This window comes from Lonchura striata, chromosome 2 (genome assembly GCF_050655825.1).
Source record: "Lonchura striata isolate lonStrDom1 chromosome 2, ASM5065582v1, whole genome shotgun sequence".
Taxonomy (NCBI): domain Eukaryota; kingdom Metazoa; phylum Chordata; class Aves; order Passeriformes; family Estrildidae; genus Lonchura; species Lonchura striata.
The window spans coordinates 141932937-141946657 of record NC_140704.1 but is presented as its reverse complement, the minus strand read 5'-3'; the positions used below and the strand labels follow the sequence as shown (position 1 = coordinate 141946657).

Sequence of the window (13721 nt, the reverse complement as noted above, 5' to 3'; positions counted from 1 at the left end):
ATAAATCTCAAGAAGAATGCACTTACTTTGAATGAATGTGATCCAATAGTTTGCTTTCTTGTTTTGGTAAGTATGAATAGCACAGAAAGCCAGGAGTTTGCCCTGAGTTTTTGCCTCATTGTGCAACATAGATTTATGTACCTATAAATTAATCACAGTAAATAGTTTTAAGAATGTACTCTGAAGATTCTCTTAGTTTAAATGCAGAAAGAGAGTGAGTGAGAAGGAGTGAATTCTCCACAGGGGAGGTTAGAGAACTGGGTGGTGTTACACAAACTTGCATGAAAGCCAGGAATCTGTTCTGGCCTGCATGACATGAAGAACTTCATAAATGTGGGATGGTTAAAATGTTCTGGATGCTATATTGCACAAAGCAAATGAATAAACAAGAGCATTAGAAAATATTTTAGGATTAGAAGATTAAGAGTAATTGCAAAGGCAGACTGGATGGCTCAGAAGATTGGTAAGGGATCTGGAGCCTTTCACCTCCTGATTAGCCAAAGATGTAACCCAGGTAAGGAAAAAAAAAAAAATTCATTAACGTTTGATGTTCCGATGCAGATGGATTCTAATCAGTACTTGCAGAAGAAGCCAGGGGTCAAAGACAGCTTTACGCTCAGCATGTAATCCTTCTGGGTGAACCTCTTATGTGGATATAGTTTCTACTGGTAGTATTTTCTGCATGAAATACGTGATTACAGGAGTGGGCAGATTTTCTCTTCCTTGGCGATTTTTTTTAGATTCTGTAAGAAGTATTTGAAAACTGCTTTGGCATGATGGAATTTAGGACTGAATTTTGAAAGGAGGAGCAAGAATAGGGGTAGCATTTGGACCAAGGACAAAATAACAATCAAAGACCCATTTAAATAAAAAAAGAAAGAGGAAAGTAGTTCTATTTACTCAAGTCCATCTATTCCATGAAATCATTGTCTTGACTAATTAATGTAGACATATCTGTTGGAAACATAGAAACATATAGTGCAGTTACACAGCTTTGTTGAAGTACTTGCCAACATACTTTAGAAAGTACATCTTGAAACACTGTCAATTATCGTGTTATCTTCTGTCCTTTTTCTGGCTATTTTTGGAAATGTGTGTGGTGTTGGAGGAGATAGCTTAGTTTTATTAACACATGAGCTTCAGATTTTGACAATTTTCCCCATTGATGAATAAACTTAATGCTTAAGAGTTTTGTGTTTATGGAAATCTTACTGTGGAATAGATTTCAGTTTAATCCCAGAATGAGACATGGCTTTGAAGAGTAATTTTTAAAAAATATTAGTGCAACCACATCCAGCACAAGAATGGAGAAACCATTCTAATATCTCTTTTTTTATACATTGTAATAATTAATGCCAGCTATATTGCCATAGCTGAGATGTTGCAGAAATAAGTGATAATCCCAAGGTTTCATAAGCAAATGACAGTGAAGGGAAGAATTAAATAATGTTTCCACAGTCTGAACTTGTATGTTAGGTTTTCTTTAAAAAGAGAATTGTGAAGATTAATTTTCTCCTTTGTTTATTGAGGGAACTGTTGATCTATAGTTGCTCTTACATTTCCTCTACAAGCTGTACCTGTATTCATGACTACTGCTAGCTGTGTTAGCAGCTTTGGACTCCAGTGCTAAAACAGAATTGCAGAAGTTTAGCATTGCTTTTGTTTAGGTTCTTCTTGTTTAGGTCCTGAAGTGTCTACTTCAGGAAAGGTGACTCTGTTAGAACAGAGCAGGAGATTAAATTTTGTTGGGATTAGAATGAAATAAATGGGTAATACAAGAATCTATCACTTCTGATACCACACAGAAATGTGGATATTGATTTCTATGGCATGTATACATCAATATCTACCTATCTATCTATCTATCTATCTATCTATCTATCTATCTATCTATCTATCTATCTATCTATCTAATCTATCTATCCATCTAACTGTCTATCATCTATCTCCATCCATCCATCCATCCATCCATCCATCCATCCATCCATCCATCCATCCATCCATCCATCCTTCTGCTTTCTTCTTCTTCTTTACTTTTCCTCTTTGTGGGGCAGATCAGAGAGAGCAGAAGGTGAAGGACAATTACATCACCAGTGAAGAAGTTTAGTGCTATAGACATACAACATGTAACTGGAAAATCTGGAAGTCAAGCCAAGATTTGAACAAAGTGCAGGAATCCAAACAGTTCTGCAAATGTGTGGGTTTCTTTCAAATGTGGCTGGCTGAAAGCTGAAACAGATTTAGTTTATACTGTCACTTCAAGTGCTTTTCCTAACCTCTCTGCATGGAAATCAGTTTCTTTAGTTGTCTTTGAATGATGACCTTCGTGGAGCTTTTCAGTAGGCTTTGTTATGTATGCAAGAAGGCTTTTGACTACAATAACATTAAGATGACTCAGAGTTACTTTTCACATACATGGTCTAATACAATGAATTATTTTGAATTGTGGCAGGTATTCAGGGAAATTCCAACCAATAACTGGTAATCAATTACATTCCAGTGGTGTAAAATGTGTTTCCCGCATTACAAGAACTTCACACAGCACTGTAGGAATATTTAATTCTACTTTATCCTCTTGTGATGCAGAGAAGGATGTATTAGCATGGAACACAAACTTGCTGTGTAGACCACTAAGCAGGATTAGCACAAGTTACAGAAATGATGTGATTTGCAGTCTACTGTAGAGAATGGTAGTACTATATGTTTTACCAATGTTCTGAAATAAAAGTAATTAGCAATGACTAGCAGCTGGGATTATTGTCACTCAGAACTTGTAACTGGTGTCCACACAGTATCTGCAAAATAGTTTTATTATCTGTAACTCTGTGTCTGGACAGTTGAGGGTAATGAATGTATTTACTCATTAGAGCCACTTAAGGTAAAGCATTTTGGCCAGTCTTCTGTGCATGCATAGAACAAACATACATATCTAATAAAATGAATAAAACCAGATCACCTTGCAACTTATGTAATCATGCAGTGAACTACTGTTTTTTGTGTTTACTGTAATTCCATCATTGCTTTCTTTAAGAACATTGAAATAATGCAGTGGATGAAGACCTTAAGTACTAGATACTGGAAAGCAGGCCAAGATCCCACTGTTGTCAATGGGATCAGGCTCAGCATGGCTTTGTCTCCAGTTCTTGCCTGCCATAAAATAAATAAAGAGAAGTAACTCTTGCTCTACAGAAGATCTGTTAAACAACCCTCTTGCAAAGAACCTCTCCAAAACCAAGTTCATAATTTGATGGCAGAATGTGGAGCCCCAGGTGAAAGTGAAAATGTTCTTACAGCTAAGTCCTAGTGATTTGGCTGCCTGACTCACCATTGCCTAATGAGATATGTTTCCTAAACAAACAGAAAGCCATTTTCAGTGTATTTAAAGAAAAGTTTTAAACAGTGTATGAGGATTTTGCTTCCTTAAGGAAAAAAATAAATAGAAAAAAGAACTGGAGGCTGAATAGAGGCAGCTCATTATAACATGATTTATTAACTCATTGCCTCACTATACATGCTCAATTCTGATGAGATATAAAGGATAGCATTTTATTCTCTGAGCTAAATGGCTAAAAGTCATTAATATTGCATTTAAAAATATTTACATATCATGCTCTCTGTATGTCTGAGTCTTTCCATTTGGTGTGATACTGAAGGAGCAGTGATCATTTTATCTTTGCTGCATTGCTGTTGAGGAGGAGAGGAAAAATAATTAGACCATTTGCCTAATGCATTAGAACTGAAACCTGCAGAAATGTAGTAATACACTTACTGGTTGGGAGACTGCAAATCAAACTCTGCAAGGTTGAATTTTATATTCCCTCTAAGACATTTTCTGGGTGTAAAAACAGAATATGCCACAAGGGAGCTTCCACCCATGTCTACATCATGTGTCATAGACTGGATGATGGCAAAGGAGTCGATGTCTGTGGTTTTTGGGAATTATCTTCTAGATGCTGTACACTATTTGCTACTCAGGAAAAGAAGCTGTGCAATGGTGACATTTTTGTCAAGAGATTGTTTCTTTGGCTTTCAAACCAGTTGTACAGGAGCAGCAAATCTCCCCCTGATGTCAGGGGCAGGTGTGGTGCACTCCTGGGAAGGGCAGGCCTGCCTTGCTGTGAGAACACGGGCTTTAATAACATCAGCCCTGGAAGCCTTCTTCCATTCCTGCAGAGCATTTTGCTCAGACATCATGAGAACAGTTAAGTAGACCTACCTTATTTTTTTGTGTCTGTAATTAGTGATGTCATGGACTTGGGTGTGGTAGTTTTCTTTGCCACATGCCATTTTTCTACTGTAGTTTTTCCATCCTTGTTTTACTAAATTGAGCTCTGTGCATGAGAGGAACAGAAGATTTCCTTGGAGAATGTCTGCAGTGAGTAATCCTTGAGAAAACTGCCTTTTGTTTGAGACATCAGCCACTATGGCTCTATGAAAAGGCATGCTGGTTGATACTGGATATTCATGTAGGAATGATCTTTGTAAGAATTGGTCATACTCCTGACACAGCAAACTGGATTTGTTATTTGAAATTAAATTTCTGCTTGTTTGAATTACAAAGCAATTTTCTTTAAAGCACAAATATGATTAAAGCATCTAAGTCAAAAGACTGAGGGCCAGTTTTTTTCTTCTATACCTGGTATAGACTCCCAGGAAAGTCTGCTTTCAAAGGGTTCAGAGCAATGGGAACTGATTATTGGATCTTCTGTCAATGATAGTATTTAATGATATAATGAAAGAAGGAAGAGTCCTATCAGCACTAAGATCATCTTCTGCACGTTTGCCTCAGTTTCTGCAAATCAATATATTTGTTATTCTTATAGAATATATATTCAGCTATGAGAAACGCAAAAATATTAATCAACAAATGTTAGGGTATGATGTCTTACATGGTACAAATGAAAATGGTAGCAGTGATTAATAAAAGAAACTTATGAATCAATTACTCTCTATTTCTCTTCCCCCCCTTCCACTCCTTGCTATTTGAATAAATATACAGTGGAGCTAAAATGACCTTATTCTTTATTCACAGGTTACTTTAGGTGGAACCTTTATTGGAATTGGGCGGAAAACTCCAGATTGCCAAGGCAACACCAAGTACTTCCGCTGCAAATTCTGCAATTTCACCTACATGGGCAACTCTTCCACTGAACTAGAGCAACACTTCTTACAGACTCACCCAAACAAAATGAAAGCAGCCCTTCCCTCCTCTGATACTGGTAAAACTTCAGAGAAAAACTCCAATAAATCCAGTCCTACTCTTCGACCATGTGATTCTGGAGACTTGGGGAAGTGGCAAGACAGAATCACTGTAAAAGCAGGAGATGATACGCCAGTTGGATATTCGGTGCCCATCAAGCCAATAGATTCCTCTAGACAAAATGGTACCGATACAACCAGTTACTACTGGTGTAAATTTTGCAGTTTCAGCTGTGAATCGTCCAGCTCTTTGAAACTATTAGAACATTACAGCAAACAGCATGGGGGAAGCCAGGCAGGAAGCCTCCACCCAGATCTAAATGATAAGCTTTCTAGGGGATCTGTCATTAACCAGAATGATCTTGCCAAAAATGCAGATGGGGAGTTAGTGACAAAGACAGAAAAGGGTGCGAGTGTGGCAAAAAAGAAAGACTTGAGTAGCAAAGGAGCGGAGGACAGCATGGTGACAAGCTACAACTGTCAGTTTTGTGACTTTAGGTATTCAAAGAGCCATGGCCCAGATGTAATAGTGGTGGGCCCACTTCTCCGTCACTATCAGCAGCTACACAACATTCATAAGTGTACCATTAAGCACTGTCAGTTCTGTCCCCGAGGCCTCTGCAGCCCAGAAAAGCACCTTGGAGAAATTACTTACCCATTTGCTTGCAGAAAAAGTAATTGTTCCCACTGTGCTCTCTTGCTTTTGCACCTGTCTCCAGGGGTGACAGGAAGCTCTAGAGTCAAACACCAGTGCCATCAGTGCTCATTCTCCACTCCTGACGTGGACGTTCTCCTGCTCCACTATGAGAATGCACACGAAGGCCAAGCGTCTGATGTCAAACCAGAAACAAACACCCTGCCAGGGGCAGAGGGGCCGCTGACGCTCAAGGAGAACAAAGAACACTCATGTACCAAATGTGACTTTACCACCCAGGTGGAAGAAGAGATTTCCCGACACTACAGGTATGGTGAAGTTTCAAATGATTAGTGATTGGAACCCAAACAAACAGCCCCCCACCATTGTTTCTTAATTAAATGTCACCATTCCTCAAACATTTGAGGAAACTGGAAATCAAAATAGGAATGTGTATAGATATAAATCTTTACAGCCAGAGTCCAATCCAACATCCACTTTGTTTTGGAAAACCACCAGCTAAGTTGGTGGATTTAATTATACATTTAAACCTGTGCAGAGGAGAGGAAAATTTGGATTTGTGTGCAGATGCTAAAGTTTCAGCATATTTGAGGTTTGGTCAGCTATTTTCCACCCAGAATCTTTTAGGTATTATAGGTACTATTTTAGTTTAGGCTTTTTCTGAGAAAGTTGGCATCTTCATTCAGTCAGGGAACACAAATGGCTTTACTTTCCAAGATAGACTGTGAACCCTTTATGCTCCATAACAGTGCTTCAATGTATTACCTTTTTGTAGTATTTTCCATTCCCAAGTCCAGCAATGTAATAATTAATTTAAGAGCATCCCACTGCTGTTTTGGTGTTTGTTTCCCACTGGGAGCAGACACTCTTTTGTCTGTTGATGTCATTCCCCAAGATCCTTTTGCAGATGCTTATTTTCGTGTTGCTGGTTTACAGTGTCATTCTATTTATTTTAAATGCTAATGTTCCTATTTGGAGGTGGATGCAGCCAGTCTCCTGACTCAGTCTGACACAATGTCATAGTAGCAGCCAACTCACTGCTAAACTTCTTGGGTCAGTTCCTGGGCTGTTGTAAACTGGCAGTCCAGTTTGCATCAGAGGAGGAGCTGGCTCTTAGAGTTTGTAAAGAGCAACAGTTACGTGCCACTGCAAAAGTGATGTTAAATATTAGAAAATCATGCTGAATATGTTAATAGTTAAGGCTAATGCGTCAGCAACAACGGAAAACTTCAGTATCTATCTCATCTAAAACATCTTTGTGTGGAAGCCAGCTAGAATGAAGACAAAAGAAGATGCATTTTCAAAGCTAAAGCTTTGTTAAAAGCTCAAGAAACTGTGCCACATTTAATAGATTCCAAGACATCCAAAATTAACAAAGGCAGACTGGGGCATGATACTTTAATAGAGATTAAAGCTGGGGGCATCCAAATGTTGCCCAACAGAGGGCTGCATTGGCAATATATCAGGAGTCTGTTTAGAAAAAAAAAAGAGCAGATTGCTCATCTTTAATTTGGAGCTAGGGCCCACGAGGTTTCAGGTCCCAGCATGTAGTTCCCCATTTTTGATCCAAGTGGGCCTGAGGGATGTTGTGTGGATTAATTAGTTAATGTTTGTAAACTGCTTTGAAGATGAAAAGTGGTATCTAAGTTCCAAGCATTATTATAACAGCTTTGAGCCATGCTGAAGAACTCCATAGGCAGCACTTTGTCTGCTGCTGGGGCATGGCATGATCTTTTTTAGTGGTTAAATAACTGGAAGATTGAAATGGCTCCTTTACTGAAAGAATCCAACCTTTTATTTTGCTGCAGCTGGTAATTTAAGTTTTAACAAGCATGCCGAGCTAGGATCCTTTTTCCCAAGAAAGAAGAAGCCATGACTTTCAAAAATAAGTGCTAAGTCTGAGATGGTGTAGTTGTAGCTGCTCCTTCAGAGGGCTCAGCATCCTACAGTTCTGGCAGTAGTTACAGGGAACTGAACTTTGGAAAATCAAGAGATACATTTTAAGCATTTTAGTCTCAAATTGTTTGTCTAAGATTAGGCTATTTTGTTTAAAACACTTGAACAACACACTCTGTTAACCCCAGTCTATAACATTCTTGACTACTCTGAGGATGTGTGTAAAGTACAATGTCCCCATAACTGCTAACTTCTTTCCCTTTCTCCTGTAATTTCCCCTTGATATTATTTTTGTTTCTTTTCTACTTGTACTGCTGCTGTTTTCCCCTACTGTCCATCTTTTTTGAAATCAGGTAAGTTAGTTCAGTTTTATGGTAGGTGCTCTGTCCAGCAGGTTTTTTTGTTTTTCTAGCCATAACCTAATTTTCACTCTATCAACTAAAACTTTGAGGCATTATAACTTTTGATTTTATTATTATTATCATCCTTTTTTTCTTTTTTTTTTTTTTTTAAGTAGAAGTCTGGCATGTTCAGATATGTGTTTTCTTTTCCTTTTTTGTATTTTAGGACCTAAAGATAAAGCTTAGTTCAGATTTTAAAAAGTAGAACATCTATAAAATAGTAGTTTTGGTTGATAAACAGAAACTTGCTAATGCAGTCAGCTCACATCCTACTGGGCATCTCTGTTTCTTAATCAGAATTTGTCTCAATGCTTATGTGCTGCACGTTGTGTACATCTGATGTATTTAAAATGCTGTACATGTGCATGTCTCTAAAACCATTTCATTTATATAAGAAGGAGCTGAATGGATTCTAATAGTAAACATAATACTAAACATTAACGTGGTGGAAAAAAATGTTCTGGTGTTCATGTATTTAGATTTAGCCTTGATAATCTGGAGTATCAGGGTTGACTTTAGATGCTACGTACATATTTTGATTCACATATTTTTTGTCTGCGTTATTTTAATTTTCAAGCTGTATGTCTGAACAACATGCTAAATTTATTTCATTATTTATTTGGCTTCCTTTTGACTCTATATCTACAATTTCACTATGTATTGCTAGCTAAAAAAAAAAAATTATATCCCAATGCTATTCCTTTGCAGCCATGTATATGCAACAGTATTAGAATTTGCAAAAGCAGTTCTTCCCAATTTTTCTTTTTACAGAAATGTATACTTAGCACTCATTCAGTATTTCTTGACATGATTATTTGAGAGCTGTTCATTTAAATTTGAAGTCAATGAATCACACTGCACTTGAGTTTACTTGTATTTAAACCTCACTAAAATGTGCTTATGCAAATAAATCCCTAGAAGATTTATTGGCCTCCATTTTCCACTAATTCTGCTACTACTCATTTTCCATTATACCTCTGAGGAATCAGATACTATTCATGTTCATTGCAAAGCTTAGTTTTTTCTCAAAACTGTCTGGTATTCTGAGGATGCCAACACTTCTAATTTAGATAAAAATCAAACTGAGCATTTGGTCAGATTTTGCATGGTGTTTCATTTAGTCTAGAGATTATTTTCCTGCTTGTTCCAAAAGAATTAATTTTGAGTATTTTTGTAAAATCAAAGCAGCTTCTTGCAGAAGTGCCTCCTTTTTATTATAATTTTACTAAAATGTGGGAAAACAGTGCATTTTTTCAATTTTGAAGAAGAAAAATATTTTTTGTGTAAAACCTTATTTGACAAAAAGCATTTGATCAGTACTAGTTATAAGTAGAAGTGCTATGCTGAAAAATCCTCTAAACTTTAAAAACAAGGTAGGATAGTGATTCATTAAACTACAAAATATAGTATGAAAATGTAAAAACTCAAATGAAATAAAAGCTTTGGCAGTGGTGTAGAAACATTTTTCTAATAAATTATTCTGAAAATGCAGATGGCAGCAGTTTTGTAAGGTTCTCTTTAGAAATTAATTTTGATTTAATTAAATAATTGCTTGTGTCTCAAAGATAAAGGAGGTAGGGGGGCAAAAGGCAAAGGGGTGCTTGGGGCTTTCTTCTTCCCAGCACCCGGGGTGCAGCTCAGGGATGGGGTGTTGGGGACAGGGGTGTTGGGACTGAGCCTCAGACTCTCAGGCAGAAAAAGCCAGAGCAGGGTCTCAGATATGCAGATTATGGAAATGTGGCACCTTTGGGACACTTCCCTCAGAGAAGAAACTTGGGAAAAATTTCAGCTGAGGCCCACCAGCTCCCAGTTTTAGAGCAGAGCAGAATCCTTCACTCAGTGAACAAAAGCGGCAGCTATGAGGGCCTTTTCCTTCCTCCTGACACCTTAATTCACTGCTCTGAACTTGTTTGCTCTTGCCAATGGCTTTTGCTCTGCTTTGATCTCAGTCTTGCTCTCCACTCTGCCCTGTCTCCTCTCCATTCTAACACTACACTGCATTTTCTTCCTTTCTTTGCTGGCTGTTTTTTCTTCTGAATATTTTCCTTCCCCATAAGCTTGAGTGTAGTACCCATCCCAAAAGTTAACTTTCTTATAAACCTGTTTTTTCATGAGAAATGGTAGTAATTATAATATTTATAATTAAAATAAAATGTGAAAAAATGGAAGAGATACAACAGCCATATCTTCTTCCAGAATATTTTCTATGCCCTAGAGCCTAGGACTGTCTTCAGGTAATTAAGAAAAAAAAATTACTTGTTTTGTAGAGGATGGTGTTTTGTAATACTTCAGACTAGTTAGAAGTATGTCAACAAGACTTAATTAACAACTGGCTAGTGTTGGGAGTCTTGCAGCCTGTTAGGAAGTTCAAATAAAGAATGTTAAATCTATTAAAAACCCCAACTGTTTAATCTCTCCAACTTCAAGATTTTGCGAGGGAAAACCCTTGTATCTTACAGTGCCCAATTCAAGTACTTTTCAGTAAAAATGATTTTTTTTATAGTTCTCAGAATGTAACTGTGTAGCAAAGGTTTTGCTTGAATTTCTTGATATTTAATCTTGAGATTGGGCCATAAATGTTTTACTGTACACAAATAATCAGGACTTTGCTTTATTTTGTAGTAAAAATAATAATGCTAAGTGACCTCAGTGGATGGGATGACATTGCCAATCCAATGCCATATTGCAGAGAATGCCAGTTTATGGCTTGAACCTGCTGTTAGTGTGCTTGAGGGCTGTATAAACAATAACAAAGAAGGAAGAGTGCTGTTTTCTTCTTCATTTGCATCACTTTCTTCCATCCCAAGATTTTACTCTTAGAGTAGCTCTGTACCAGCACTCAGTATTGCATCAGACGAATTCAGAGTTTCAGATGGTATAGCTGTGGTTTAGCTGTAAAGTGTAACTTTGAGGTAATGCACAGGAATGCTTCTTGTGTACTTTGCAAACTGGAATTCTTAAAATTTTGTTGCTTAGCCTTGAAGAGCTTTGTACACAACTCTAGTTGTAACTTGGGGTTTTAGAAACGTAGAGTAGGCTTAATTTCTATTAAAAAGAGAAATCAAACATTGCCAATTTGTTTCTCTGCTTGTTGTCAGGGTGGAGTGAAAATTGATTAGAAAACATTTTCTTTTTATGCCTTGTTCAGGGAAAGAATCAGTTTCCAACTTTCAAAAGTTTTCTAATGGCCGATGATAGTTACTATTTTATTATTTGGGACTGTGTCTGTGTGACCGTCCAAACTTCAGTTTACATTTTGGAGCTTGGGGATAGACTAATGCACAGGACAAACCTGTGTGAAGTATGAAGATTTATAATGTTGATGGCATATTTTAATGCACACTGGAAAGTGTGCATTCTGAAACAAAAAGCCTGTTGGGTACTATCTAGTGAAGTATGTCTTCATTTTTTCCATATCACAGTGCTTATCACAGTCTCATAGAAGAATGAAGGAATGCTTATACAACTGTCTTTGAACCAATTAGAAATAATTTAAATTAACAAACCTTTAATGTAATAAGGATTGTTGTGATAAGTTGTAACTGGGCCTCAGCCATGTAGTTACAACTGCATCTAATATTCAGCATTTATTTGTGTCCTCAGAAGTGTGGTGTATATGGCTCCTGATCAAAAACATTTAGTCAGTGTGGAATGGAAAAATAAAAAAAGACAAATTAGGCAGAAAAAGATCAGCTGTTTGGAGGTGTGATATCTATAGATGAGAGCCAAGTTAGGAAGGGGGTTAGCTATTGAAATAGCCAAGTTAAACAAGAGACACTTAGGGCTAAGTAGTGTCCCAAAGGATTGATAAACTTTCACATGGGGAGTGTATGTGGTTGAGCCATTAGCCCCAAATGGTGTCTTGTTTAACTTGGCTTTTAAGATAACTAGCCCCTGTCTAACTTGGACTTCTCTGATGGTATCCCACCTTTACAGGGCTGACCCTCTTTATAACTTGGCTTTTTGTATTTATAAAATGGTTTTGATCAGATAGCACTCTTTCTTTTTTTTTTTTTTTTTTTTTTGTTCAAGAGAGAATTAAGCTTGGTTTAGAAAAGAATTGAGTTTCAAGAGAGAATATATTAGTGTTGCATTGAGACACAAGCTGATTTTAATAAAACACAATTGTAGAATGAAGGAAAGGGAACATGTCCAGAACAGGATTTTAACCCACATCTTGCTCTCCCACAAGTAGGTTTTGTTGGCATAAGGCTGTGTGGAGAATAACTGAATCTATTTTTTTGCATAATGGAACAAGACCATGTAGTCCCTTAAAATGAATATAAATACAGAAAATGACAAAAAGAAAACTGATATTGCACAAGGGCTGAAAAGCTTGAATCTGAATGTGTACTCATGTCTGTGAGCTGACACAACTGCAAGAAAATCAGACAATGTAAATAACATATGGTTTATTTTTCCAACAAAAGGAGAGAAGGAAGGCAAGAGGGTTTAATAAGTTTGGCAAGTTGTCCCTTCTAAACTATCATAGTCTAAAAGGGACATTTTTTGTATCATTCCAATTCTGCAGATGCACCAAGAGCCAAATCCTGCTCTTACTGAAGTCAATGGGAGTTTTGCCATTGACTTCACTGAGACAAAGATTTGGCCTTAAAAGAATTAATTCTAACAACTGGAGTCAGGGCAGTAACAGATCTCTCATACAAGTTTTGTTCTGTGTGGATAGCGAAAGGCTCATTTTTTTAGCTTGGCTAAAGACACTGTTGTGACTCTGAATGCCTGGGGTGTGGATTTGTGAGCATGTCTGTAGGGAGAAGCTCTCGTAGAGTTCTGTACATTCTGCAGGGCAGGGATGATACTCTGCTATGCATTGGTAGGATGCTGGGCACAGTGGGGCCCTGAGCCTGATGAAAGGCTCTGGTCACTCCTGTGTTATGAACAATTATTCTTAATGGCGTTAGAGAATTCATAAACAGTGTTCTGTTCCTATGATAGATGCAGTAAGTGGCTAACATATTGTTCTCATGTAGCAACATATGCTTTACATAATTTACTAATGCAGTATTTTTTATAGGCTTTTAGGGTAAAAACAGGAAAGCGTGTTTTCCACTCTGTTCCACAGCTTCTACCCAAGAATTTCTATATTTGACGGGAAATGCAGTTTGTAGTGACACAGCCAACTATTGTGCTTTATCTTTAGAGCAGCATCTTTTTAAGTTGTATTAAAATGTCCATAGAGATCCAAGCAGTGTACAAACTTCTGTCCTTTGGTGCATTCTCATCCATAAGTTAACCAGAGCTCCATTCAAAATCATCTTTGTCAAGCCAAAGTATATGCAATAGGTGGAAAGTAAAGGACTTTAAAAATATTTTAACTTTTTAGCATAGATTTTTACTATATAAAGTGTTTTTCTAATAACAAGAGAACTGTCCTCTTCTAACTATTTGATTTTGGTTGAAAAATATGGTTTTTTAGTGTTTCTGCTGCAGCAGAAAGTGAAAAGTATATTGCAGTAAACTGAAGAAGAAAAACACAAAATCCCAGTGAAAATTTTATGAACTTTAGAATAATGCCGTGGAATGTGAAGGAACAATAGGAGGCCATTGCA

The 13721-nt window shown here is 37.2% G+C and overlaps 1 protein-coding gene across 9 annotated transcripts in view; it reads left to right on the top strand.

Moving 5' to 3' along the window:
• The window catches only part of TRPS1 (transcriptional repressor GATA binding 1), a 212633-nt gene that overhangs the window by 50623 nt on the left and 148289 nt on the right, over positions 1-13721 (top strand). For 8 of the 9 annotated variants that reach the window (XM_021546559.3, XM_021546561.3, XM_077782361.2 and 5 more), the window contains one exon: positions 5033-6162. In XM_021546559.3, coding sequence (XP_021402234.1) covers positions 5033-6162 — 1130 coding nt within the window. The remainder of the gene's footprint in view (positions 1-5032; positions 6163-13721) is intronic. The other variant, XM_077782366.2, reaches the window with a different exon arrangement.